Source organism: Nasonia vitripennis, chromosome 4 (genome assembly GCF_009193385.2).
Source record: "Nasonia vitripennis strain AsymCx chromosome 4, Nvit_psr_1.1, whole genome shotgun sequence".
Classification (NCBI taxonomy): domain Eukaryota; kingdom Metazoa; phylum Arthropoda; class Insecta; order Hymenoptera; family Pteromalidae; genus Nasonia; species Nasonia vitripennis.
In genome coordinates this window covers 13,774,811-13,800,095 of record NC_045760.1, presented here as the reverse complement: position 1 = coordinate 13,800,095, position 25,285 = coordinate 13,774,811, and the positions used below count along the sequence as shown (strand labels likewise).

The 25,285-nt window shown below is 36.5% G+C and overlaps 3 protein-coding genes across 12 annotated transcripts; all 3 read left to right on the top strand.

Annotated features, from left to right (window-relative positions):
• Nucleotides 1–1,093: 1,093 nt before the first annotated feature.
• Nucleotides 1,094–4,132, top strand: LOC103316327. 10 transcript variants are annotated; one of them, XM_031928853.1, is made up of 9 exons: nt 1,094–1,603; nt 1,671–1,712; nt 1,779–1,820; nt 1,907–1,948; nt 2,034–2,172; nt 2,261–2,435; nt 2,508–3,466; nt 3,603–3,675; nt 3,859–4,132. In XM_031928853.1, exons 1-7 carry the CDS (start codon nt 1,179–1,181, stop codon nt 3,041–3,043), a joined length of 1,401 nt encoding a protein of 466 aa, XP_031784713.1. In that variant the 5' UTR covers nt 1,094–1,178; the 3' UTR covers nt 3,044–3,466; nt 3,603–3,675; nt 3,859–4,132. The 10 variants fall into 10 exon arrangements, with proteins under 10 accessions (XP_031784713.1, XP_031784712.1, XP_031784711.1 ...); XM_031928852.1 differs by having other exon boundaries at nt 3,600–3,675; XM_031928851.1 differs by having other exon boundaries at nt 3,572–3,675.
• Nucleotides 4,133–5,653: 1,521 nt separating this feature from the next.
• LOC116417170 (glutamic acid-rich protein-like) lies at nt 5,654–14,292 on the top strand. The gene is made up of 11 exons (XM_031928854.2): nt 5,654–5,753; nt 5,905–5,947; nt 7,726–7,814; nt 10,885–11,409; nt 11,477–11,518; nt 11,585–11,626; nt 11,713–11,754; nt 11,836–11,974; nt 12,059–12,233; nt 12,303–13,481; nt 14,103–14,292. The coding sequence occupies exons 4-10, from the start codon at nt 10,886–10,888 to the stop codon at nt 12,827–12,829; spliced, it is 1,491 nt and encodes a 496-aa protein (XP_031784714.1). The 5' UTR covers nt 5,654–5,753; nt 5,905–5,947; nt 7,726–7,814; nt 10,885; the 3' UTR covers nt 12,830–13,481; nt 14,103–14,292.
• Nucleotides 14,293–15,316: 1,024 nt separating this feature from the next.
• Nucleotides 15,317–25,175, top strand: LOC116417186 (UPF0746 protein DDB_G0281095-like). The gene is made up of 12 exons (XM_031929017.1): nt 15,317–15,468; nt 15,788–16,168; nt 16,331–16,468; nt 19,131–19,212; nt 21,823–22,411; nt 22,494–22,572; nt 22,642–22,683; nt 22,774–22,815; nt 22,931–22,972; nt 23,057–23,195; nt 23,259–23,433; nt 23,512–25,175. Exons 5-12 carry the CDS (start codon nt 21,823–21,825, stop codon nt 24,060–24,062), a joined length of 1,659 nt encoding a protein of 552 aa, XP_031784877.1. The 5' UTR covers nt 15,317–15,468; nt 15,788–16,168; nt 16,331–16,468; nt 19,131–19,212; the 3' UTR covers nt 24,063–25,175.
• The last annotated feature ends 110 nt before the right edge of the window (nt 25,176–25,285 follow it).

Sequence of the window (25,285 nt, the reverse complement as noted above, 5' to 3'; positions counted from 1 at the left end):
CTAGTGTGCCTTGGTATAATGGACAAAATCCTACAAGGTGTAATCGACGGTAGATTTGTGAAATCGGTCAAGCTCTCCGCAAATCACATCAAACTTGTAACCGATCGATTAGAGCAGGTATCGAAATTCTGTCCTCGAGACTTTGCTCGGAAACCTGTCAATATTGACAAGCATGGCAAATTTAAAGCCACCGAGCACAGACAAATTCTTCTTTACAGCGGTGTCAACGTTTTCAATGGTTTGGTCAATTCAGCTGTTTATAAGCACTTTGTTTTGTTGCACGTAGCTATCAGAATTCTCGCTGATCCCCATCACACGCCACAAGCTATCGATTTCGCCCAAGAGTGCATTGAAACTTTCGTCGAGTTGGCCTCCGATGTGTATGGCGTAGAATTTTTGTCTTTTAATACCCACTCTTTACTGCATCTTTCGGATGACGCTCGATCATTTGGACACTTGGATTCGTTCTCAGCCTTTCCGTACGAAAATAATATGACCTTTTGTCGGAAATTGTGTCGGAAACCGAATCAGCATTTGCAGCAAATTTCAAATAGAATTCATGAAAGTTGTTGTACAGCATCGAAACCATATGTTGATCCAAATCATTTGCAATTTGTTAGAAATCACGTTAATGGTCCGACACCCTCCTCCGTGCTCGTTAATAATAATGATGAAAACGGTAAACAATATCAGAAAGTTATTACTGGGGATATTCACTTATCCACTTCCCAGCAGGATAGCACTGTAATGCTTAAAAATGGCTCTATCGGTGTCATCAAAAATATTATCGATTACGAAAGAAAGGGATGTCATCTTCTTTTACGAGTTTTTTCAAAAGTTGAGGACCTTTTCAAACTTCCGTGTGATTCATCATTAGTCGGTATTTTTCTCTGCTCTCTACCGATTCCACAATTGACGTTAGTTTCTCTAAATCAAGTCACAGCTAAGTGTTTCAGGATGCCTTACTGGTCTCCCGAAATTCCGACAATAGAGTCAAATTCTCAATTTTTCGTCGTCGTAAAAATTATGTCTACTAGCTTAGAAAATTAAATCTTCATTTTGTAGCCTACTTCTTCCTTTCTTCTTGTGTTTCGTTTTTTACTAGCCTGGCTGACAAAAAAAGGAAGAATTTGGGAGCGCTTCCAACTAACATCGCAGCAACCAAGCTCACGAAGAAGATGTCTTCCTACTCCGTGTCTACAGGGAGCTTCGGGAGGAGTGCTTTTTTGACTGAGACATCAACTCTCTCTCAACGGCTGCTGAAAGAACAACAGCGGCAGCAAGTACCACCGCATACAAAATCGCTGCAGGAACCACCATCGCACCGAAGGCCGCTGCAGCAAGCAGCAATAACGCAGCGTAAGCCTCTACAGCAGCTACAGCAGCAGCAACCGAAACTGCAGCAACAACCATCGCAGCAGCATCAGCGGAAACCACTACCGCAGAAGAAACCGCAGCAGCAGCAGCAACCGCTTCAGCGGAAAATGCTGCATCCTCAGCAACCACCAGCGTATCGAAACACGCAGCAGAAGGAGCTGGTACCACCAGCACCACGAGCACAACGCAATGATGTGCTCAATGAACCACCACGGGAGACATTGGAGTGCGTTTTTATAATTAAATAATTGAGAGTGAAAAATGTATTTTGACTCATTTAATTGTAATCGCAGCTCCATCAACAGAAGACTGACAGCCCTCGAAGGAACGCAACGGTATGATATATATTATTCGCATAATATATTTCAACAAATTAAATCAATTTATACTTACGTTTTTAGCGGGATCGGAGAGACGCTGAAGCAGTTTAAGGATGTGACAAGGTATGCTACAAATTATACCATCAATCAAAATTGTAATCAATATAATTTATAATTTACTTATATTGTATTAATATTTTCATTTCCAGTTCATCCGATGAGAGACTGAAGAAAATGGAACAAAAGCTGACGTACGTGGCGACCATTTTATTCCAATATCCATATATTGAGTAATATTTTGTAATTAATGAAAATTAATTATTGATTATTTTCTAGAGCGATTTATAACATCCTGAAAAACTTGGCAGCCGCGCAATCTGCTGCAACGAGAACTCGTCCAGAATTTTTGCCATTTAAAACAACGGCTGACATTGTTGCCTTCGATCATCTCGCTGATGATCAGTTTGATGCTCTCGTAACAATTTTTATTCACTTTAATAAAGACGCTTGATTGTATGATATTTTAATAACCATTCACTAATTAATTTAATGTGTATTTTCAGGTCCATTACTTGAGATACCTTGGAGGTGCGAATGAAACTGACGCTGCAGCGATTTATTTCAAAGCCTGCTTCAAGTTTCACGAAGATTTGTTCCGGAATGTCACTTGGCATGGATCCAAGTCGGACAACAATATTTTGGCGTTAAAAGATACGCGTTTCGCTTTAGCCTGCAGTGGTATGTATATCTGAATTTATTGTTTTTTTGTCGATATAGTTGAATTAATTTAAATCTTTTCTTTTAATGCAGAGGCAATGCCCATCTTGAAGGAACTCCTCAGGAAGCCGAAGAAGGATGAATTTGCGACTGCGATGACGAAAGCTTTGAAGAGCAGTAAGGAAGCTTATCGTCGTCATAGCAAGAGAGCTGCACCACCGGCCGAACAATCGCTTCCTTTCAAGAGGCAACGCCAAAATGATCCACCGCAGAATAACGCGGTAGGAAATATGGAGTACGAGTACGACCTCAAACCACTCCTTGGGGGCGAAGTACATCAGCCCATCGACAACCAGCTCATGGACCAACAGCAGCCCAGCGATGGAGACGAAGAGGTCGACGAAGACCAGTTCGACGATACGCAGGTCATCGAGGAAGAACAAGACGAAGAAGGAGAAGAAGCTGAAGAATATAAAGAAGAAGAAGCTGAAGAAAACGAAGACTTCAAGGAACAGGAAGAAGAAAAACTGGATGAGCCGGATACGTACTTCGACGACTACGGTTCAAAGTCGATCAATGAAAACCAGGATGACCTTCAACCGTCGGACGAGGATCTCTACCCGGAATGAGCTAAGTCGCCCCTTTATTTATTGATGTTCTTTTGTTCATTTAATCCATGTACTTTCTTTGCAGCTTAATAGAAAAATATAGATCGGTTTTGCTTTTTGTTTCTTCAATTAATTTGTTTTTATAAATGATCTATATTTTTTTATCTGAACGCTCTCTTACAGTTTGTTTTCATCAATAATTTTTGCTCGTTATTACATTTTTCTTTTGTATTAGTTTTTTTATTGTTCGTAGGTAGTGTTAAAAGTGTAAGAGAGCGTTGGAGGGGCTATTGCATTGGTTGAGCCTCACAGAAGGGAGCGGCGGTGGGGCTCCCTTCACCCCCCACCCCAAAAAAGAAATTAATTAATTTTTTTGTCAAAGGTCACTCGAGCGATGACATGGTACAAAAACGATAACGACGAACTCAACAACGCTTATACTTGGTACGCAAGTTTACTTATCAGGTCCTCTTTTTTTATTTACTTTTATTTTCAATTGATTGCATTGATAATTTTATAAACTGTTTTTGTCATTTTTCTCTTTTCGAGGGCATCTCTTTTTACGAATCAACAACAGCAGCACACAGATGTATTTGTGGAAAAGTAGCAGCTGTCAGTTGACTCACTCAAGGACTGCGCACTCATCATTCAACGTATAAACTTATTTTTTAATATACTCTCTTAATTGTATAATGAATTCCATCAGCATTTTATATTATAATTACTATTGTATTTTTTCGCCAAATAGCCTCTCTCCATCATACTGGGCTCATAATATAATAGATAATATTGATTTTAAATCAATGTTTCTAATATTTTTGTTTTTGTTATAGCAGGAGGACTAGAAGCATCAGCACCAGGTAACTGCACCAGGAGTTACAAGAATAGGAGCAACGGGGCTGGGCGCAACAGAAGAAACTGTATCAAATACAAATTAATCTTTATTTATGGTTTATTTTTATATACTTTTTATTTTCTTTGTATTTTGTATTTATATTGTATTACGAATTTTTCAAATTTAATTTCTTTTTTTTTAAATAAAATAATTTTAGAAAAAATTAAAATAAATTCATTTTTATGCCCACAAAATGCGCCCATAAACCAACAGCAATATGCCGGCATGCGTACTGCCGTAAAAATTAAAAAAATTTGAAATGCCCGCAAAATGCGGGCACAATGACGGCATTTCATCGTCATAATGCACGCACATTCGCAGCATTCATGCTGCTCGTGCCGTGCACGATCGCCGTCACAGAGACCGAGCACATGCTGAGCATATGCCGAGCATATGCGGCGATACCTGGCAAGCACGCGTGCCGCACGATTTTGGCGCTGTGCTCGCATTATGCCGATGCAATAATTCAATCCCAGATAACATCCCGTGCTGAGCATTTTTGGGTCACGCTTGCTGCTAAGCACGCGTGCTGCTGTTGTGCTGCCATTGTGACCACACGTGTGGAAAAAAATTTTTGAAAATTTTGTCAAAGCACGAATGCAGGCACGAATCGAGCACGATGCGAGCATGCCGTGCTGGCCAGGCGTGTCGGCAATGTGCCGACTCGACGTGCTGGCAAAATGCCGGCACGATTTTCTGCATTTTTTCGACCATTCATGCCGGTACGTTGCTGACATTTTGACAGCATTGCGTGGAGCACGGTTTCGCCATTTTTCGGTCGACTGCATGCTTGGCACGCGTGCTCGCATTCTGCCACCACTTTCCCGGGATTCCGTGCGCGGCGAATTTTGATTTTCGAACACGGCGAGGCGGCACAGTGCTGCCACGCCATGCTGCATAACTTTGGCACGCATGGAGCATTTTACGTACAATTTGCTGGCACGAGTGCTAAATTCTTAAAAATTGATATTGCGACATTATTCGTCGTTTTATTTATAACAACAAGCAACAAAGTACATCCAGACGTGATATTTCGTTGCTTTTGTTGACGTATGACGCTGTGAAACAATATTTTGCAATTTTATATACAAATTACAATTGAACTCTTCCGCGACGTACTTTTTCATGCATAAAAAAGCACGGTATACAATATCAGTATTAATTTTATTATTTATGTATAATATTTATTTTTACAACGGTCATATTTAATAATATAATTACATGTATTTTTAATAAAATGCACACCTTTCTGTATCGAGAATTACGTCGAGCGAACATTTGAATTCGCGCCTAAAAATGGCGCGCCGCTCTGATAAGATGTGATTTTCGCTTGTCTTTGACTTGTGACTATTGTTAACGACTGTTGAAAACTATATCTCTTTGTCTATTGGCGACTCGTGCGTTCACTAGAAAAAATTCTCTCGCTGACAAATTATTGAATTTCAATAATTATATACAGTGCCCCATTGCAAAATCTCTCATCTCACAACAATATAGCTTCCATTGGTAAGTGTGAGATAATAATTTATTATTGACTTAACAATTTTCGCGTGATTGGAAATACAAAAGGGCTGATTAGAGGTTATGAGCCCTTATCGTTGTGCGTTAAAAATTATTGCAAATATATTGCATAATTAGGTTAAAAAAATGTAATTCACTTTGTGTTCTGTCGATTCGCGTAAAATTTCACAAATTATTTTGCTTGTGTCTGTGTGTCTTCCACCGACTCGGCCAGATCCGGATAGTTGAGAAATCAGCTGCAATCTCTAGAGGACTGTTCGTCGGGGACCCTCGTCTTCGTCCACCTACACCACGGTCTACCGAAGGTTTCCCAAGGCAGGTCCAGGAAGTCGCAGTTTCTTCGAGCAATCGGGAACATTAGTTTTGCTTATATTTTTAAATATATATATATATATATATCATATATATACACATATTTTTTCTTAATTCTGTTTTTTAACTTTTTGAGGTAATCATCCATCATCAGGATCACCATCAGCTGGGCAATCACATCTTTGCTTGCAATAAAGGTATGCACACGTAAAGACAGTGATTGTCAAATTATTATTATATTAATCATTAATTTATTCGTGTACAGCTGTTGGAACCAGTGTCGCAGACAACAGTCTCGCATACATCTGTACACCTTTTAATTTAATAATTCAATTTACAGCTTGCGGAAAACTAGCTGCCAAAAGTAGAGGGACTCTGGAAGGCTAAACATCTGTCATCGTGCAAATACTTGCAGTCACATTCCTTCAATTACAGTAGGTAATAACTTTTATAATATTCAGTTGAAAAATGTTCACCTGACCACTTTACCTGAAAACCTACACCCGGCTTAAAAATTGCATGTCCCTGCGGTGAATCAGTTTTCAGAAATTTCATTTTTGTTAATTATTTTGTTTAAAAAATTGAGAATCTCAAAACTGATTAATCGTAGAAACATGAAATTTTATGTGCTATGCCTTTGAGTACAATCTGTTGTAAATCTATTGTTCTGTCAATTTTTACCAAGCCAAAGGTGTATATCAATGAAATATCCTTCCGCCAAAATAGTGTTACGATGGCAAGGTACATCTTTGGCTTGGTAATAAGTAAAAGCACAGTAGATTTATGTTTAAATATAGTGAAAGGACTTGCACACAAAATTTCATGTTCTTCCAGTGAAGCAGTTAAGAGAAATTCAAGTTTTAAAACTCAAATAGTGTATATTGTGGAATTTCTCAAAACTGGTTCATCCTAGAGACATGAAATTTTATGTGCAATTCCTTTAAGTATAATGCATCAGAAATCTATTGTTCTTAAACTTACCACCAAGCCAGAGGTGTATATCGAATAAATACGCTTGTGCTAAAGTAGTGTTTCAATGGCAAGGTACACCTTTGGCTTGGTAATAAATAAAAGTACAATAGATCCATATTAGAATATACTGTAAGGACCTGCACACAAAATTTCATGTTCTTCCAGTGAAGCAGTTAAGAGAAATTCAAGTTTTAAAACTCAAATAGTGTATATTGTGGAATTTCTCAAAACTGGTTCATCCTAGAGACATGAAATTTTATGTGCAATTCCTCTAAGTATAATGCATCAGAAATCTATTGTTCTTAAACTTACCACCAAGCCAGAGGTGTATATCGAATAAATACGCTTGCGCTAAAGTAGTGTTACGATGGCAAGGTACATCTTTGGCTTGGTAATAAGTAAAAGCACAGTAGATTTATGTTTAAATATAGTGAAAGGACTTGCACATAAAATTTCATGTTCTTCCAGTGAAGCAGTTAAGAGAAATTCAAGTTTTAAAACTCAAATAGTGTATATTGTGGAATTTCTCAAAACTGGTTCATCCTAGAGACATGAAATTTTATGTGCAATTCCTTTAAGTATAATGCATCAGAAATCTATTGTTCTTAAACTTACCACCAAGCCAGAGGTGTATATCGAATAAATACGCTTGCGCTAAAGTAGTGTTACGATGGCAAGGTACATCTTTGGCTTGGTAATAAGTGACAGGAAAGTAGATTTATGTTAGAATATACTGAAAGGACATGCACAAAAATTTTTATTTGTCTACGATGAACCAGTTATGAGAAATTCAATTTTTAAAACTTAAATAGTGTAAATTGTGTACTTTTTCTAAACTGGTTCTCTGTTTGTAAGGTAATCATTATTCTAAGTGATAGTAATTAATCTTTTAATCGTTTACTTTTTTTTTTTTGTAGCAGCATAGTTAATCTTCATTGTACAATATTAATATTCTTATAAAAAAAAACAAAAACAATTTTCAATATAACTATTGTACCTACAGGTTGACAAGAAGATATCATCAAAGACAACCGGACTCTTTCCAAGGACGACATACTACCCATTATTGCTGCTGTTTCTGCATAAAAACAAGTATTAAAGGTATATTTTAATTGATGGTACTTTTTGGCAAGGATTACTATTTAATCCTTTTTAATCTGGGTGACTTATCAGGGTAATTTCAAAGAAAAACAATTATACACTTTGCTTTAGAGTCAAGATCAGTAGACAAGTGAATTGTAATTTCAAATGCAGTGACATAAAGAGCCAGATCAATTATTACAATGAACAGGATCTTTTTAAAAAGAGTTTAAAGAAATCTTAGTCTAGTAGGTGAAAAGCCGAGTGTGACTGTCCAGGTAAACTGGTACATAGGATCATGTCTAATGATAAATGCTCATATATTTTGTTTTCATTTTACTGCTATAGTTGTGACACCAAGTTTTAGGTGTGTTGTTATAAAATTATTCAAATGACACTAAAAACTTTCCTCTCTAGAAGAATTATTTCAATGCTGTTCATATAATTTTCTGACTATATGTATGAAACTTAGTATCAGGACTATAAAAGTGAGTAGATACCTTAAATAGAAAATTAAATAGAATTTTGTGTACCAGTTTACCTGAAAACCTACACCAGCTGGCTTTTCACTCCATGACTGTTTTTTACTCACTGTATTTCTAAATATTGAAAAGAACAATTACTTGAGGTTTATCAATTATTTTTATTACATTAATGTCTTTTTGTTCGTGTAATCTTGAATTAAAGTTTAAATAATTTTAATTTTTGACTTAAAATAGTATAGCTGAAAGTACTGATTATTTATTGTTTCCTTACATTGTTTAATTCGATTTTTTTTTTACAGAGGTGTGTTATTTTCTACATAAGAAAAATGTTGGCTGTACGACACTTGCGTACAAGGAAACCAGCAGAATCTTTGTCCTCTGAGTACAGGATACGAAGAAATCGTATGCTTGAGAGAGCCCGTAATGAATATTTGAAAATGAGCTTGGTCGATGAGAGTAGTCGTGTTCCCTCCGTAAACTCGATTGTCGAGGGTGATGTTTTTTCGGCTCCTGACGATGTAGTAGGGCTTCCCATCGATGATGATTCAGCGCAGCATGCTAATGATGATTCTTCCAATGAGAATGCTCAGAATACGTGTTGTGTAGGTGATCACGATGATGATCCTGGTCGACGTGATTCCGATTCAATGTCGTGTTCAACAACTGCGTCGTTTCAAAGAAATGAGAGTTTACCGGATTTCGAAGATAGGCTTGCCGCGGTCTTTACTGAACAAAATATGACGCATCGTCAAATAAAGGCGGTTTTATTAGCCTTGAAAAGTCACAGTTGCTTCTCAGAAATTCATATCGATCCACGAACAATTTTAAAAACGCCGGTACATTCGTTATCTCCGATTAGCAGCCTTGCCGGTGGCGAGTACCTCCACTTAGGTACGGAAGTTGCGATAAAAAAAATTCTTCAGTCGGCTCCTACTTTTATGATTCCCGATGTTCTTAAATTAGATTTTAGCACGGATGAAGCCTCGCTCGACAAAGCTAGTAGTATTTTAATGTGGCCCATACAGATTCGTATCGCTAATATTCCAGCGAGCTCTCCAGAAATGGTCGGTATTTTTCGAGCTTCTAAAAAACCAACGTCTGTCACAGAATTTTTTCATTCATTCGTAACGGATATGCGCTCCTTACTGCAAAATGGTGTTCAATTTGGTGATAAAAACAGATGCATCGAATTGAGATGTTTCACCGCGGACGCACTCGCTCGAGCTTTTGTCTTGTGTCATCGAAGCCACAATTCTCGATTTCCTTGTTCCAGGTGTTGTGTGCAAGGCGAATCCGTTCGTTCAGGAGTTATGGTTTACAGGGGAACCAAAAACACCCTTTGCGCACGGAAGATGATTACAGGTCAAGAATTGATCGAGACCATCACAATATGGTTGAACAGACTCCTCTTGCTGATCTTCCTTTCGACATCGTTTCTAATACCGTCTTCGATTACATGCATCTTGTATGCCTCGGTATAATGGAGAAAATCCTACAAGGTATAATCGACGGCAGATTTGTGAAATCGGTCAAGCTCTCCGCAAATCATATCAAACTTGTGACCGATCGATTAGAACAGGTATCGAAATTCTGTCCTCGAGACTTTGCTCGGAAACCTGTCAATATTGACAAGCATGGCAAATTTAAAGCCACCGAGCACAGACAAATACTCCTTTACAGCGGTGTGAGCGTTTTCAATGGTTTGGTCAATTCAGCTGTTTATAAGCACTTTCTTTTGTTGCACGTAGCTATCAGAATTCTCACTGATCCCAATCACACGCCACAAGCTATCGATTTTGCCCAAGAGTGTATCGAAACTTTCGTTGATTTAGCCTCCGATGTGTACGGCGTTGAATTTGTTTCTTATAATACTCACACTTTGCTACATCTTCCAGATGACGTTAGATCTTTTGGACACTTGGATTCGTTCTCAGCTTTTCCGTACGAGAATAATATGACCTTTTGTCGGAAATTGTGTCGAAAACCAAATCAGCATTTGCAGCAAATTTCAAATAGAATTCATGAAAGTTGTCGTACAGCGTCGAAACCATATGTTGATCCAAATCATTTGAAATTTGTTAAAAATCACGTTAATGGTCCGACACCCTCCTCCGTGATCGATAATAATAATGACGACAACTGTAGACAATATAAAAAAGTTATTACTGGGGATATTCACTTATCCATTTCACAGCAGGATAGCACTGTAATGCTTAAAAATGGCTCTATAGGTGTCGTCAAAAATATTATCGATTACGAAAAAAAGGGATGTCATCTTCTTGTACGAGTTTTTTCAAAAGTGGAGGACCTTTTTAAACTTCCATGTGATTCATCTTTAGTCGATGTTTTTCTCTGCTCTCTACCGATTCCAGAATTGACGTTAGTTCCTCTAAATCAAGTCATCGCCAAGTGTTTCAGGATGCCTTACTGGTCTCCCGAAATTCCAACAATAGATTCTAATTCTCAATTTTTCGTCGTCGTAAAAATTATGTCTACTAGCTTATAAAATTAAATCTTCATTTTTCTAGCGTAGTTCATGTATTCTTTCGTTTCGTAACTGCTTATTTGTCGTTATCGTTTTTTCGATTCTTTACTAGAATGGCTGACAAAAAAAAGAAGAATGTTGGAGCGCTTTCAACTGAAACCGCAGCAGCCAAGCTGACGAACAAGATGTCTTCGTTCTCCGTGTCTACAGGTACCTTGGGAAGAAGTGCTTTTTCTACTGAAAAAGCTAATCTCTCTCAACCGCTGATGAAACAACAGCAGCAGCCCGGAAAGTCTCTGCAGCAGCCCCGAAAGTCTCTGCAGCAACCACCATCGCAACAAAAGCCGCTACAGCAACCATCAGACATAAAGAAGCGAAAGCCCCTTCAGCAGCTACAGCAGCAGCAACAGATACCGCAGGGAAAACCGTCGCAGCAAGATCAGCGAAGACCACCACCGCAGAAGAAACCGCAGCAGCAGCATGAACCGCCCCGGAAAACACTGCAACCTCAATTGCATCAGAAAACTGTGCACAATCAGCAACCACTATCGCAGCGGAAATCGCAGCAGCCGGATATGGTACCACCACGAGCACAGCGCAATGATGTGCTGAATGAATCAGCACGGCAGACTTTGGAGTGCGTTTTATGATGAAATATTTGGTATTGAAAAATTCATTTCACTCATTTAATTGTATAATCGCAGCTCCATCAACAGAAGACTAGCAGCCGTCGAAGGAACGCAACGGTATCATATTTATTATTTGCATTATATATTTCAATAAACAAAATTAATTTATACTTACGTTTATAGCGGGATCGGAGAGACGCTGAAGCAGCTTAAGGATGTGACAAGGTATGCTACAAATTATATCATCAATCAAACATGTAATCAACATAATTTTTCATCTACATAGATTGTATTAATATTTTCATTTTCAGTTCAATCGATGAGAGGCAGAAGAAGACGGAACGAAAAGTGACGTACGTGTCGACCATTTTATTCTAATATGTATTGAGTAATATTTTTTAATTAATCAAAATTAATTATTGATTATTTTCTAGAGAGATTTATAACATCCTAAAAAATTTGATGGCCGCGCAATCTTCTGCAGCGAGAACTCGTCCAGAATTTTTGCCATTCAAAACAACGGCTGACATTGTTGCCTTCGATCATCTCGATGATGATCAGTTTGATGCTCTTGTAAGTATTTGCATCCACTTTTATAAAGACGCTTGATGGTATGGTATTTTAATAACTATTCATTAATTAATTCAATCGGTTTAGGTCCATTACTTGAGATACCTTGGAGGTGCGAATGAAACTGACGCTGCTGCGATTTATTTCAAAGCCTGCTTCAAGTTTGGCGAGGATTTGTTCCGGCATGTGACTTGGCATGGATCCAAGTCTGACAACCAGATTTTGGCGTTGAAAGATACGCGTTTCGCTTTAGCTTGCACTGGTATGTATATTTTAATTTATTGTTTTTTGTCGATGGTTGAATTAATTTAAACCTTTTCTTTTAACGCAGAGGCTATGCCCATCATAAAGGAGATCCTCAGGAAGCCGAACAAAGTAGAAATTGCGACTGCGATGACGAAGGCTTTGAAGAGCTCCAAGGAAGCCTATCGTCGTGAACGCAAGAGAGTTGCACCACCGGCCGAACAAACGCCTCCCGTCAGGAGGCAACGCCAAAATTATCCGCCGCAGAACAACGCGGCGGAAAATTCGGACGCCGAGAACGACGCACTCTTTGAGGGCGAACAGCAGCCGAACGATAAAGACCAGCGCATCGAGCCGTTCGGCGATACACAGGTCATCGAGGAAATAGTAGGCGAAGAAGGTGAAAGAGTAGAAGAAGGAGAAACAGAAGGAGAAGGAGAAGAAGGTGAAGAAGTTGACGAAGAAGTAGCTGAAGAAGAAGATGAAGACTACGAGCAAGAGGAAGAAGAAGGAGAACTGGAGGAGCAGAAATCGTACGTGGGCGACTCCAATTCACAGTCGATCAACTTCAACCAGTTGGATTTTGAATTACCGGAGGATGAGTTCCCGGAATGAGCTAAGTCAACCGCTTATTTATTGATGCATTTATTTATTTAATTCATGTAATTTCTTTGCAGCTTAGTAGAAAAATATAGATCAGTTTTGCTCTTTGTTTTTAGTTTCTTCAAGTAGTTTCTTTTAAATAAATGATCTGTATTTTTTTATCTAAACGCTCACTTACATTTTCTTTTCATTGGTAATTTTCGTTTACTATTAATTTTTTCTTTTGTATTAGTTTTTTTATTGTATGTAGTTAGTGTTAAAAATGTAAGAGAGCGTTGGAGGGGCTATTGACAGTGGTTGAGCCTCACAGAAGGGGGCGGCGGTGGGGCCCCCTTCACTCCCCCCCCCCCCAAAAAAAATTAATGCATTTTTTGTCCAAGGTAACTGTAACGATGACATGGTACAAGAGCGATGACGACGACCTCAACAAAGCTTACTTGCGGTTCCCCAGCTACGGAAGTTTGCTCATCAGGTCCTCTTATTTTATTTACTTTCATTCTTTTTTTATTCCATCGATAACTTTATTAATTGTTTTTATCATTTTCTCTTTTGGAGGTCATCACTTTTTCCGGATCAGCAACAGCAGCACGCAGATGTATTTATGAAAAAGTAGCAGCCATCAGTTGACTCACTCAAGAAACAAGAACTGTACTCATAATTTTAGGTATAAATTTATTTCATCATAATGATACTCTCTTAATTGTAATGACTTTCATCAGCACTTTGTATTATTACTACTATTGTATTATTCTCTAGAATTTACTGATGTAAATCATTCCGATCAAGACAAAGTATTTAACAATCATACTTATAAATTACACTCATTAAATGTAAAGCCGGGTGTGCCTGTTCAGATGAACAGGTACACAGAATGATATTTAATTATAAATATTAATGCACTTTCTTCTCTACTCACTTTTGTGGTCCTGATACCACCAAGTTTCAGTGCTATAATTAGAAATTTATTCTAATGACAGTTATAGTAATCATCTTTCCAGAGAGCAATCTTTTCAGTGTCATTAAAATAATTTTTTACGCAAAGAGCTGAAACTTGGCATCAGCACCATAAAAGTGACCAGAAAAGAATCCAACTTGATATTTACCATTAAATATTATGTTATGTACAAGTTCACCTTAACAGCTTCACTCGGCTCTTCAGAGAATTACTGTAATTTATAGGAATCATTTCCAAATAGTCTCTCTTCATCATACTGGGCTCATAATATAATAAATAATATTAATTTTTTAATCATTATTTTCAATATTTTCTTTTTTTATGTTAAAGCAAGAGGACTAGGAGCATCAGCACCCGACAGCTGCAGAGAGCAACGAGGCTTTGCACAACAGCAGGAACATCAAATCAAAAAAGTTTATGTCTATATGTTTTTTTATTTTCATTGTATTTTGTATTTACATTGTATTATGTATTTTCTCTATTTTATTTATATTCTATTAATAAAATAATTCAAAACAAAGATTTAAAAAATTCATTTTTATGCCCGCAAAATGCCACCAAAACCGACAGCAATATGCCGACACATTCGCAGCACGCGTGCTGCCGGAAAAATTTTAAAAATTTGAAATGCTCGCAAAATGCAGGCTCAACGACGGCATTTCATCGTCATAATGTGCGCACATCCGCAGCACGCATGCTGCTCGTGCCGCGCACGACCGCCGTCACAGAAACCGAGCACATGCTGAGCATATGCCGAGCAATTGCGGAGGTACCTGGCAAGCACGCGTGCTCCACGATTTTGGCGCTATGCTAGCACTGTGCCGACGCAATGTTATCTGGGATCCCAGATAACATCCCGTGCCGAGCATTTTAGGGTCACGCGTGACGAGCACGCGTGCTGTCTCTGTGCCGTCGGTGTGACGACAATTGTGGAAAAATTTTTGGCCGACATATGTATTCGGCATAATGCTGGCACATTGTGGGCACGCCGTGAGGTAAAATTCGAAATTTCGTGGCGGCATTTTGCAAGCATTTCGATAGCCCACGGGGGATTTATGCAATTTTGTGTTTTAAACATTTTCAACAATGATTCCGTCCAATGCAATGCCTTTAGACATAAAATAGATACTCAAGATGAATAATTGTCCATGAATTATTGTTGTAACACTATTTGAACAAAATATATATTCATATAAATGGGTTATGCAATTTTACAATCATACGATGAAACGCATACAACATAATATGCACACAAATAATTTATTATATTATTATTTATAAATAATTAATCGAGTTTATTTATAAATTTATTGTTTATTTGCAATTATTAAAAAAATTATGAAAATTGTTGAACAAGAGCAAGTTGGGCAAAAGTAATATATTTTTAATTATTAATAGTCGCATAATTACAACATTTTAAGAGCAATAACAATAACTATATATGAATTATTAATTTATCAAACAATCGATTAAGCCAAGTTTCCGTATCAGTTTGATTTGAATTTGGCGCTGATCATGTGATTCCAACGTTTATATATCCTTTACGTACGGCAACGTTGCCGGGTACCCGACGATTTCCGATCCTTTTTGCTTCAACGGCTTGCACGTTAACAGCAAAAATATTTGTTGCCTCAATAATAGTTGATTAACAATAATTATTGAGTGTTTCAACAACTACATCAATAAAGCGCCTTTGGTAAGTGAATATATAACTTTAATAATGCTTTTTTTATGATAAATATGACGCAGATATAGGTGGTTATCGGTTAGGAAAGGTCATGTCCGTTTATCTTTTTGTTTCCGTGTTTAATGCATAAATACGTATAAAATTAGTGATATTAACCTACTAACTAATAAATTATTAATTTAAGATACTAATTAACTAAAGTTAAAAGCTTTGATAAACATATATATATATATATATATATATATATATATATATGCAAAACTCATAAAAAAGCAAGGAGAATTCGAGGTTATGTTGCCGAAATTCTTTACGGTGTCTTTACGTACAGTTTCAGATATTCGAGAGATCCAAAGCTACCTCCTGGGGCACCTGCTGTACCATCCTTGGCATCATATCATCAGAGGCTGAGAAGGCACTAGGGTCCAGGAAGCACTGCAGATACTCTTGCTTTCTTTCTTTCTTTCTTTCTTTCTTTCATTCTTTCATTCTTTCATTCATTCGCTTTCTTTCTTTTATTCTTTCTTTGAAAATAATATTCTTGTCTTATTTTATTCATTTTGCAATAAGTAATATTCGCTTTTCTAAAGTATTTTCTTTTTATCGAGGTAAAATCTTGTTGGGAATTGCTGAACGCAGCACAACATCTCTCTCATTGAAAATCAAGTGCACGGGAACTTCATTAAAGGAAGCAGTTAGAACATCAAAAAAGGTACAGAAAATAAATAAAATTATCTCTTGTAATATTTATATATTACTGTTGATTCATTATGTATTTAATGCATTTTTACTTCCCTTAGGTTACATTAATATGTATATTTTTCATTAGGATGTTCAAACTATTCTATATTCTAATAAAATTGGATTTATATAGGTCGAAGACTTTAGAGTACGGATATCCATCTGCTCATCAAGTCCATCAAATTGCCAACTTGATGGTCAGCTAGGAGTACACAGGTCATCGACTGGCTACATATCAACACCAACTCTTAAAGAATTGGCTTTGAAAGCTGTAAGGGTAACTTTTTTGTTATTCATTAGATTTTAAGTAACTTGGCAAAGCTAGCCATATTACAATTTATTTGTTTATCTAGCTCTATTAGAAAGTTTACCTGTAGACTTGGACACGGATTTTCAATTTCTGACTGAGATTTCTTATCACTGTTGCTATAAGAGATCAAATCGATTATTTTTAAGAAATCTCAGTATCTCAGCGGCAATTATTATTAATAATTACTGTTACAGACAAATTTATTATAAGTGTCTGTAGTTACAAATGCAGTAAGAAAGAATAATATAAGTCACTGTGGCTGAGAGATCCACTTCAACGATGATTTTAAAGAAATTTCAGTCAAAATCTGAAAATCCGTGTCCAAGTCTATAGGTAAACTTTATAACAGAGTCAATTTATCAAAACCGTTCAATATAGCTAGCTTTTTTATGTTATTTAAAACATGTGTACAAAATTTCAGACCTGTATGGTCAAAAACATTTAAATGGCAAGGTCTTGAACTTTTTCTTTTATGTTTCCATGGTCAATAGATTAGCATGACAGCTAAGTGTTGGCAAGGCTACTGTTTCAATTATTTTTCTACTAGGGCTTTGTAATTTTGTACACAGGTTTTAAATATTATAACATAGGTAGCTATGTAGAAAGTTTTTTGTTTTATTGACTCTGTTACAAAGATTACTTGTAGACTTGGACACGGCTCTTCAGTTTGTGTATATCATTTCTTAAAAGAAGTGATAACGAGTACCTCTAATCAGGGACCGATTCTATTGTTTTTTACTGAAATTTTAAGTGCAGAAACTTTCAAAAACTTTGCTTCTTGATCAGTAAATAAATTAGAAGTCTGAATTTTATGTATATGTGTATAATACATACATATAAGCACAGTTCAAAGTGGCAATTATTATTGAATATTCCTGTTACAAAAACTTTATTATAAGTTTCTGTACTTAAAAATGCAGTAAAAAAGAATAATATAAGTCACTGTGGCTGAGAGATCTACTTCATCCATGATTTTAAAAAAATTTCAGTCAAAATCTGAAAATCCGTGTCCAAGTCTATAGGTAAACTTTATAACAGAGTCAATTTATCAAAACCGTTCAATATAGCTAGCTTTGTTATGTTATTTAAAACATGTGTACAAAATTTCAGACCTCTATGGTCAAAAACATTTAAATGGCAAGGTCTTGAACTTTTTCTTTTGTTTCCACGGTCAATAGATTAGCATGACAGCTAAGTGTTGGCAAGGCTACTGTTTCAATTATTTTTCTGCTAGGGCTTTGTAATTTTGTACACAGGTTTTAAATAACATAACATAGGTAGCCATGTAGAAAGTTTTTTGTTTTATTGACTCTGTTATATAGTTTATCTGTAGGCTTGGACACGGCTCTTCAGTTTGTGTATATCATAAGTGCAAAAACTTTCAAAAACTTTGCTGAATATTGCTGTTACAAAAACTTTATTGTAAGTTTCTGTACTTAAAAACACAGTAAAAAACGATAATAGAAATCACTGTGGTTTAGCGTTCCTCTTGATCACTCCTTTCAAGAAATGATGTACGTAAACTGAAGAGCCGTGTCCAAGTGTACAGATAATGTTTGTAACAGAGACAATATAACAAAAAATTTCAATGTATCTAGCTTTCTTATGTCATTTAAAACATGTGTACAAAATTTCTGATCATTACGGTCAATATTTAAATGGCAAGGTCTTAATCTTTTTTCATGTTTCCACGGTTAATATAGGTTATCATTACAACTACATGTTGACAGGCTTGCTGTTTTAATTCTTTTACTGCTAGAGCTTTGAAATTTTGTCCAGAGGTTTTAAATTATATAACAATGTTAGCTACGTATAAAGTATTTTGTTTTATTGTCTCTGTTATATAGTTTAGCTATAGACTTGTACCCGGCTTTTCGATTTAGACATTTAATTTCTTAAAAAGATTAATAAAGAAATTCTCTTGGCCACAGTGACTTATAATATTGTTTTAACCGTATCTGTAAGTATAGAAACTAGTAATAACTTTGCCTGTCCTTCAATACATAAAAAATGTCTCAATTTTATGCATATGTATACATATAAGATGTACATAGAGGCATAAGTGGTTTCAAGCCTGCTATTTCAATTCTTTTTCTGCTAGAGCTTTGAAATTTTGTACACAGGTTTTAAATAACATAACATAGGTAGCTATGTAGAAAGTTTTTTGTTTAATTGTCTCTGTTACAAAGATTACTTGTAGACTTGGATACGAATTTTCAGCATTTGCCATTTACTATAGCAATGATTGATGAAGAGTATCTCTAAGCCACAGCGACTCCTGCTATTATATTTTACTGCATTTTTCAGTGCAGAAACTCATAATAACTTTGCTTCTTGCTCAGTATATTTTTTAAAATAATTGTGAAATAGTATCTTTCAGCTGCAGGGATTTATATTATTGTTTGTTACTGTGTTTTTAAGTACAGAAACTCATAGTAACATTGCCTGTTACTTAGTGTAGTGTATATATATATATATATATATATATTTGCGCACTTGAAAATGTCAATTTTGCCTTATATGCTGAGCAACAGGCAAAGTTAACCTGTTGACCTACACCTTTTTGGATTTTGAAGCAGTCAATATTTTTATTAATTATTAAACGTTTCATTTGTTATACCAGGTTTCGCAGTAGCTGTGCCAGGAGAGTGTAATCTACGGCGTGTTCGAATATTGCTGTTTAACTTCAAGGCATCGACTGCAAGGTTTTATATTATATTATTATATACTTACAATAATATAGTTTTTCCCAAAGTTATTTCTTAATATTAACTCGCAATTATTATTCATTTTCCAAAATGTATGCAATACGATCAATGCGTACTAGAAAACCGTTAGAATCTTGCTCTCGTGATTATCAAGTACGTATGAAAAAATTATTTAGTAAAGCTCGGTTCGATTATATACAAAGCTTAGTGGTTGAAAATGTTCCTCAAGTAGAAGCCGCGGTCGATACTTTTCAGTTTGATTCTTCGGAAGATGCGCAGGATTTATCGAATGAACGGATCAATTTTAACGAAAACTCGTGCTCAATGGAGAGTGATGATCCGATGGATGTAGATTGTGATTCAGACAATGACCGTGCAATAATGGACGATGGTAATTCGATCTCATCTTCCTCCACTTTTGAGAAATGTGACGAAACCGTTGAAGATTTCGAAGATAGGCTTGCTTCGGTGTTCACTGAGCAAAATATGTCCCATACGCAAATAAGAGCTGTGTTACTAGCTATTAAAAGTCACAAATGTTTCTCCACTTTGCACATTGATCCTCGAACTATTTTAAAGACCCCAGCTTATTCTTTGCCTATTGAAAAGGTAGCTGGAGGCGAATATCTCCATTTAGGTGTAGAAACAGGTATTCTTCATATTCTTAGTGTAACTCTTGCGCATATGATTCCCGATTTAATTGAACTCGATTTCAGTACAGATGAGGCTTCACTGGATAAAGCGAGTAAAATTCTAATGTGGCCTATACAAGTTCGTATAGCTAATATCCTCGATAGCTCCCCAGAAATCGTGGGTATATTTCAGGGAACAAAAAAGCCTACGAGTGCTACCGAATTTCTCAAACCATTCACTGATGAGTTACTCTCCCTTTTGCAAAATGGTATTGAATTTTGTGGACAACAAAAATTTTTGCATTTGAGGTGTTTCATAGCCGATGCACCGGCTCGATCGTTTATTCATGGTCATCGAGGACACAATAGTAAAGCTCCTTGTTCCAAATGTCATGTCGTAGGTGAATCTATTCGTTCAGGGGTGATAGCGTACAAAGGAACCAATCATGCTCCACGTACGCATGATGAATATTCGTCAATGATGGACCTTGATCATCATAATGGACCATCAGCTATTGCTTCTCTCCCATTTGACTTGGTGTCCAATGTAGTATTCGACTACATGCACCTGGTATGTCTCGGCCTTATGGAAAAAATTCTGCAAGGAATAATCGATGGTAGATTCGTACAATCAGCCAAGTTGAGCAAACCGTTTGTCGAAGTGTTGATAGATCGTCTCGAACAAGTTAAAAGTTACTGTCCACAGGATTTTGCTCGCAAGCCTGTCAGTATTGACAAGCATAGCAAATTTAAAGCCACCGAGCACAGGCAGATACTTCTATACAGTGGTCCGGTTGTATTCATTGGCTTGGTAAATCCTGCAGTTTACAATCACTTTCTTCTCCTTCACACTGCTATAAGAATTTTGGCGAATCCTTCTTCCACAATGGAATCTATCGATTACGCAGATAAGTGCATAAAACTATTTGTTGAAATGGCTTCTGATGTGTATGGCGTGGAATTTCTGTCGTACAATACTCATGCTTTATTGCACCTTCCTGATGATGTTAGATCTTTCGGTCCATTAGATAATTTCTCTGCGTTTCCCTACGAGAATAACATGACTTATTGTCGAAAGTTATGCCGTAAGCCAAATCAACATTTGCAACAGATTGCAAAGAGGACAGCTGAATGCGTTCGTACAGCATCGAAGAAATATGTTGATCCCTCAACGCTAAAATTTATTGGCTGTCATGCGAGAGGACCAACTCCCCCAATCGAACATTCTAATAAGTGTTACAACCAATATAAAAAGATTGTAACAGGCTCGATACACTTGTCCACTTTAAAACAGGATAGTACTGTTATTTTGCGAAACAAATCCATTGGTGTAATTCATAATGTTTTCGAATGCAACAATAAGTGCTACCTTCTTCTACAGCTTTTTAAAAAAGTCGACAATTTTTATAATCTTCCGTGCGCTTCATCATTAGTCAATGTTTTTCTTTGTTCAGCACCCGCTACTGAATTTGTTTTTGTGAGGCTCCAGCAAGTCGCAGGTAAATGCTTTCGAATGCCGTATTGGACTAACGGAAACACAACCAAAGAATGCAACTCTCAACATTTTATCGTTGCAGTTATCATGTCCACGCACTTTCTCAATTAACTTATAATTTTGATTTTTTTTTCGCACAAGCCGTTCAAACATTTTTTACCCTCGTATACATTTTTTAGTTTCATGGATTGTTATTTGTAAATTCATATTTTTTGTTTAGTTTGTTGTATGAAGTGGCCGTAAATGTGCATTTTACCAATTTAGCAAATTTTTAAAATCAATTTTACGCTTACTGCGTCGGAAAATATTGTTCGATGGACGCGTTTAATTCGATATTCTGCAATAGTTTTGATTTCGCACTCGTGCAAACCTCACGCTCATGCTGAAATTAATACTTTCTCACTTGTATAGAAATATATTATACTGAAGTTCAGTTTCGACTTTTTACTTGCTTTTTTGAATTTACGTGCTCGCCCTCAGATGAACAAAAAACAACAAAAGAACTTGGGAGCTTCTCCTGTCGATGAAGCCAATGCCAATCTCTTGGGGAGAATGAATGTGATGAACCAAGAGCAGCTTAATAACCAGCCGAAACTGACATGGCAGCAGCAGCAGCAGCAGCAGAAGCAAGAGGAGCAACAAAGAAATAACAAGAAAGAGGGAAAGGTAGTGCAACATAATCAGAAACACCAAGGAACTGGAAGTATGCACAATAGACCGACGCAAGGAGGAAACTCGCAACAGGGACAGAAAACGCAAGGAGGAAACTCGCAACAGGGACAGAAAACGCAAGGAGGAAACTCGCAAAAGGGACAGAAATTGCAAGGAGGAAACTCGCAACATTGGCAGAAGTCGCAAGGAACTGTTAGCATGCAATGTCAGAGACAGAATCAAGGAGAAAAGCCACCGCAACATCTCAATAAGCCAGGGAGAAAAACGCAAACGGAAGGACAGAAAAACTACGGAAATACGCAAGAAGATAAGGCAGAATTACAGCACTCATTTCGTTCGCAAACAGCATTGACATCACAACATCAACAACAACAACAACAACAACAACAATATAACGGTAACTACAATAATACAGGTTCAATATATATCGGGCTGTAACATGTATACACATTTTTTTCATACTGCTTTATTCATTTTAGATCATCGATACCGTACGCCGCAAAATACAGGAACAGCAGCAGTGGAAATGTCTATCAAGGAATTGTCAAAGACTACACAGTAAGTTCAACGTGGTTTCCTTTCTTTTTATATAACACTTATAACAATCGATTCATGCATTGCTTATAGATCGATGAACAAAAGAATAGTCCGTCTAGAGGCATCGATTAGGTAAATATACTTGTGTATATGCTGCACTATTGCGTATATACGTTGTAATATAAATCTCTGTATAAATGACAAAAATATTTTATTTTACAGTGCTGTAAAATCCAGTCAGGAAGAGCTGAAGAACGATGTAAGGTACTTCGTAGTGTTATTTTTATGATATTATAAACAATAACACAATGTAATATACTATAACAATGTAATGTAATAACAATGTATTAATAAATTAAATTTTTCATTTTCGTTTTAGGTCGATCAACAAAAAGGTCGTCGATGTCCAGACATTAGCAACGTATGTGTCGGCAATACTGTTGCAATTTTTTGAACAATAAGTCACATTAATATAATTTTTTTTTTTATGTTTGTTTTGTTTTAGATCCATTCATAAAATGTTGACAGACATCAGAAAGCATCAATCTTCCAAGGCGACAACAAAACCTGTTTTCTTGCCGTTCAAGTCCTGCGCGGATCTACTAGCATTCGACAATACCACGGACGAGCAGTTTGACGACTGCGTAAGTAGAATTGAATTTTTTAAATCAATTAATGTATTTCTTCATCTCTAATATTTATTTCAGGTAAGCTACTTGGAATATATCAAAGGAGTTACTGCATCAGATTCAGCAGCAAAATTTTTCAAAGCCTGCTTTGTTGTCAATGAAGATATTTTCCGCAATCTCACATGGACCGGCTCAAAAACTAACCAAGACCTCATGGCACTAAAGGATACTCGTTTTTCGACAGCTTGCCTAAGTACATTTATTGTTATTGTATGCTTAAAAATCATAAAATATTTTAGAAAATGCATTATTAACGTTTTATTAATTACAGATGCAATGCCGTATAATAAGGATACACTGACGAAGCCAACGGAGGATGATTTCGTCAAGGCTATGACAAAAGCCCTCAAGAGTGCCAAAGAGAGCTTTCGCCGCACTGGCATCCTGCTACGTCGTCCGATTCAAAACCAGAATCACCAGGATTCTCCACCGCCTAAGCGACTTCGCCGTCATAACGAGCCAGCTATCGTCGACAATGCGCCACGCTTCGACGGAGAGAACGAAGAAAAGTTCAGCGATAACGACTTTCATGAGACCATCTACTGGAACAACAACAACAACCTGGATAACCAGATGTTCGATGACTTGAACGAAGAAAACGGTGACAACCTGAACTTGGATCCCAAGACACAAGACGACGACTTTGAGGAGAACGACACCGAGGATCCGAACTTAGAACAAAATGAAAATGAAGAAGATGCTGAAGGAGATGAAGAAGATGCTGAAGAATATCAAGAAGATGCTGAAGAATATCAAGAAGATGCTGAAGGAGTTAAAGAAGATGCTCAAGAAGATGAAGAAGAAGAGAATATATTTTCGTAAATTAAGATAAGTATTCTTTCATTTATTATTTATATTTATTTCATAACTTTTCTTTCTCACCAAGCTCATTCACACTATTACTAAAAATAGTTTTAGTTTCCCATTCTTCGTTTTTTTTTTATTTTCAAATTAGTTTAAATAGATGTGAAAGGGCTTTGGAGGGCTTAATTTCATAACCCAACTTTTGTTTCAGTTATATAAAAAATACACGTTAGTTTTAGGTATGCTTTATTATTTCTTACTATTAGTGTTTAACGTGTATTTTTTATCATAACGCTTTTTCACATTTTTATTACAAGTATATGTTTTTATTTGCTTCATTTATTATTAGTTATAAAAGATGTGAGAAAGCGTTGGAGGGGCTAGTATTGTGGATGAGCCTCACAGAGACGGGCGAGGTCGGGGCCCGCTCATACCTAATAAACAAAATTTGATTTTCAGCTTTTGATAGACATCTCATCCATTGTAAGAAATATATATTTCTATATCTATTATATAATATAAGTGTCTAATATTTATTCTTACAGGTGCTCCAAGTGATCAGTATTTTACATTCCTTTTTTTAAAATAATTAATATTTTACAGGTTTCATATAGCACAGCAGGTACGCACACCTATCATTTTTGGGATGAATAAATAGCCATCAACGATTTGGAATTTGAAATCAGATGAGTATATTCAACATTCTTTAATAATGCATGTAATGATTGAATTATAGCTTGTGTCTGTTTATTTGCAGCAGCAGTAGCAACAGCAACAGCAGCAGCAGAATCAACAGGATTTGTTTGAGCAATGGAGCACATTACGTTGCAGCAACGGTGCCACGAAAAGCAACAGCAGCAGCAACATTATACCTCGAAAAGAAGCAGCAACAGCAGTACCTCAAAGAGCACCAGCAGCAGCAGTGCAATATATTTTTATAGAGATGCAGAAGCCCATACCAAGACGAATGTGTCCGGTGGTAGCTTCTCAAGTAGGGTGTAGCAAAAAAATCATTTGTAAACGATGTATTAGAATGTGAGGGCTTAGCTCAGATTGCTACAATATTTCAATTAATTGTAGATTTCTTTTTTATTAACGTATTTTTTAATTATTATTGATGTATTCTTATTTCATTGCGTTAAGTTTTATATTATGCATATGTAATTGCAATTGTATGTTACTTTTTATTAGATTTAATAAAATATACATAATTTTCATTATATATTGTGATTTTTATTATT

What these genes read in the sequence shown, in the direction of transcription:
- LOC116417170 (XM_031928854.2), top strand. Translation starts at nt 10,886, where the DNA reads ATGGCTGACAAAAAAAAGAAGAATGTTGGAGCGCTTTCAACTGAAACC. An exon ending in ATGATCAGTTTGATGCTCTT is followed by an intron (nt 11,975 to 12,058) that starts GTAAGTATTTGC and finishes CAATCGGTTTAG; the next exon opens with GTCCATTACTTGAGATACCT. An exon ending in TTTCGCTTTAGCTTGCACTG is followed by an intron (nt 12,234 to 12,302) that starts GTATGTATATTT and finishes CTTTTAACGCAG; the next exon opens with AGGCTATGCCCATCATAAAG.
- LOC103316327 (XM_031928853.1), top strand. Translation starts at nt 1,179, where the DNA reads ATGTCTTCCTACTCCGTGTCTACAGGGAGCTTCGGGAGGAGTGCTTTT. An exon ending in CCACCACGGGAGACATTGGA is followed by an intron (nt 1,604 to 1,670) that starts GTGCGTTTTTAT and finishes TTGTAATCGCAG; the next exon opens with CTCCATCAACAGAAGACTGA. An exon ending in CAGTTTAAGGATGTGACAAG is followed by an intron (nt 1,821 to 1,906) that starts GTATGCTACAAA and finishes TTTCATTTCCAG; the next exon opens with TTCATCCGATGAGAGACTGA.
- LOC116417186 (XM_031929017.1), top strand. Translation starts at nt 21,823, where the DNA reads ATGAACAAAAAACAACAAAAGAACTTGGGAGCTTCTCCTGTCGATGAA. An exon ending in ACAACAACAACAATATAACG is followed by an intron (nt 22,412 to 22,493) that starts GTAACTACAATA and finishes TATTCATTTTAG; the next exon opens with ATCATCGATACCGTACGCCG. An exon ending in GAGCTGAAGAACGATGTAAG is followed by an intron (nt 22,816 to 22,930) that starts GTACTTCGTAGT and finishes TTTTCGTTTTAG; the next exon opens with GTCGATCAACAAAAAGGTCG.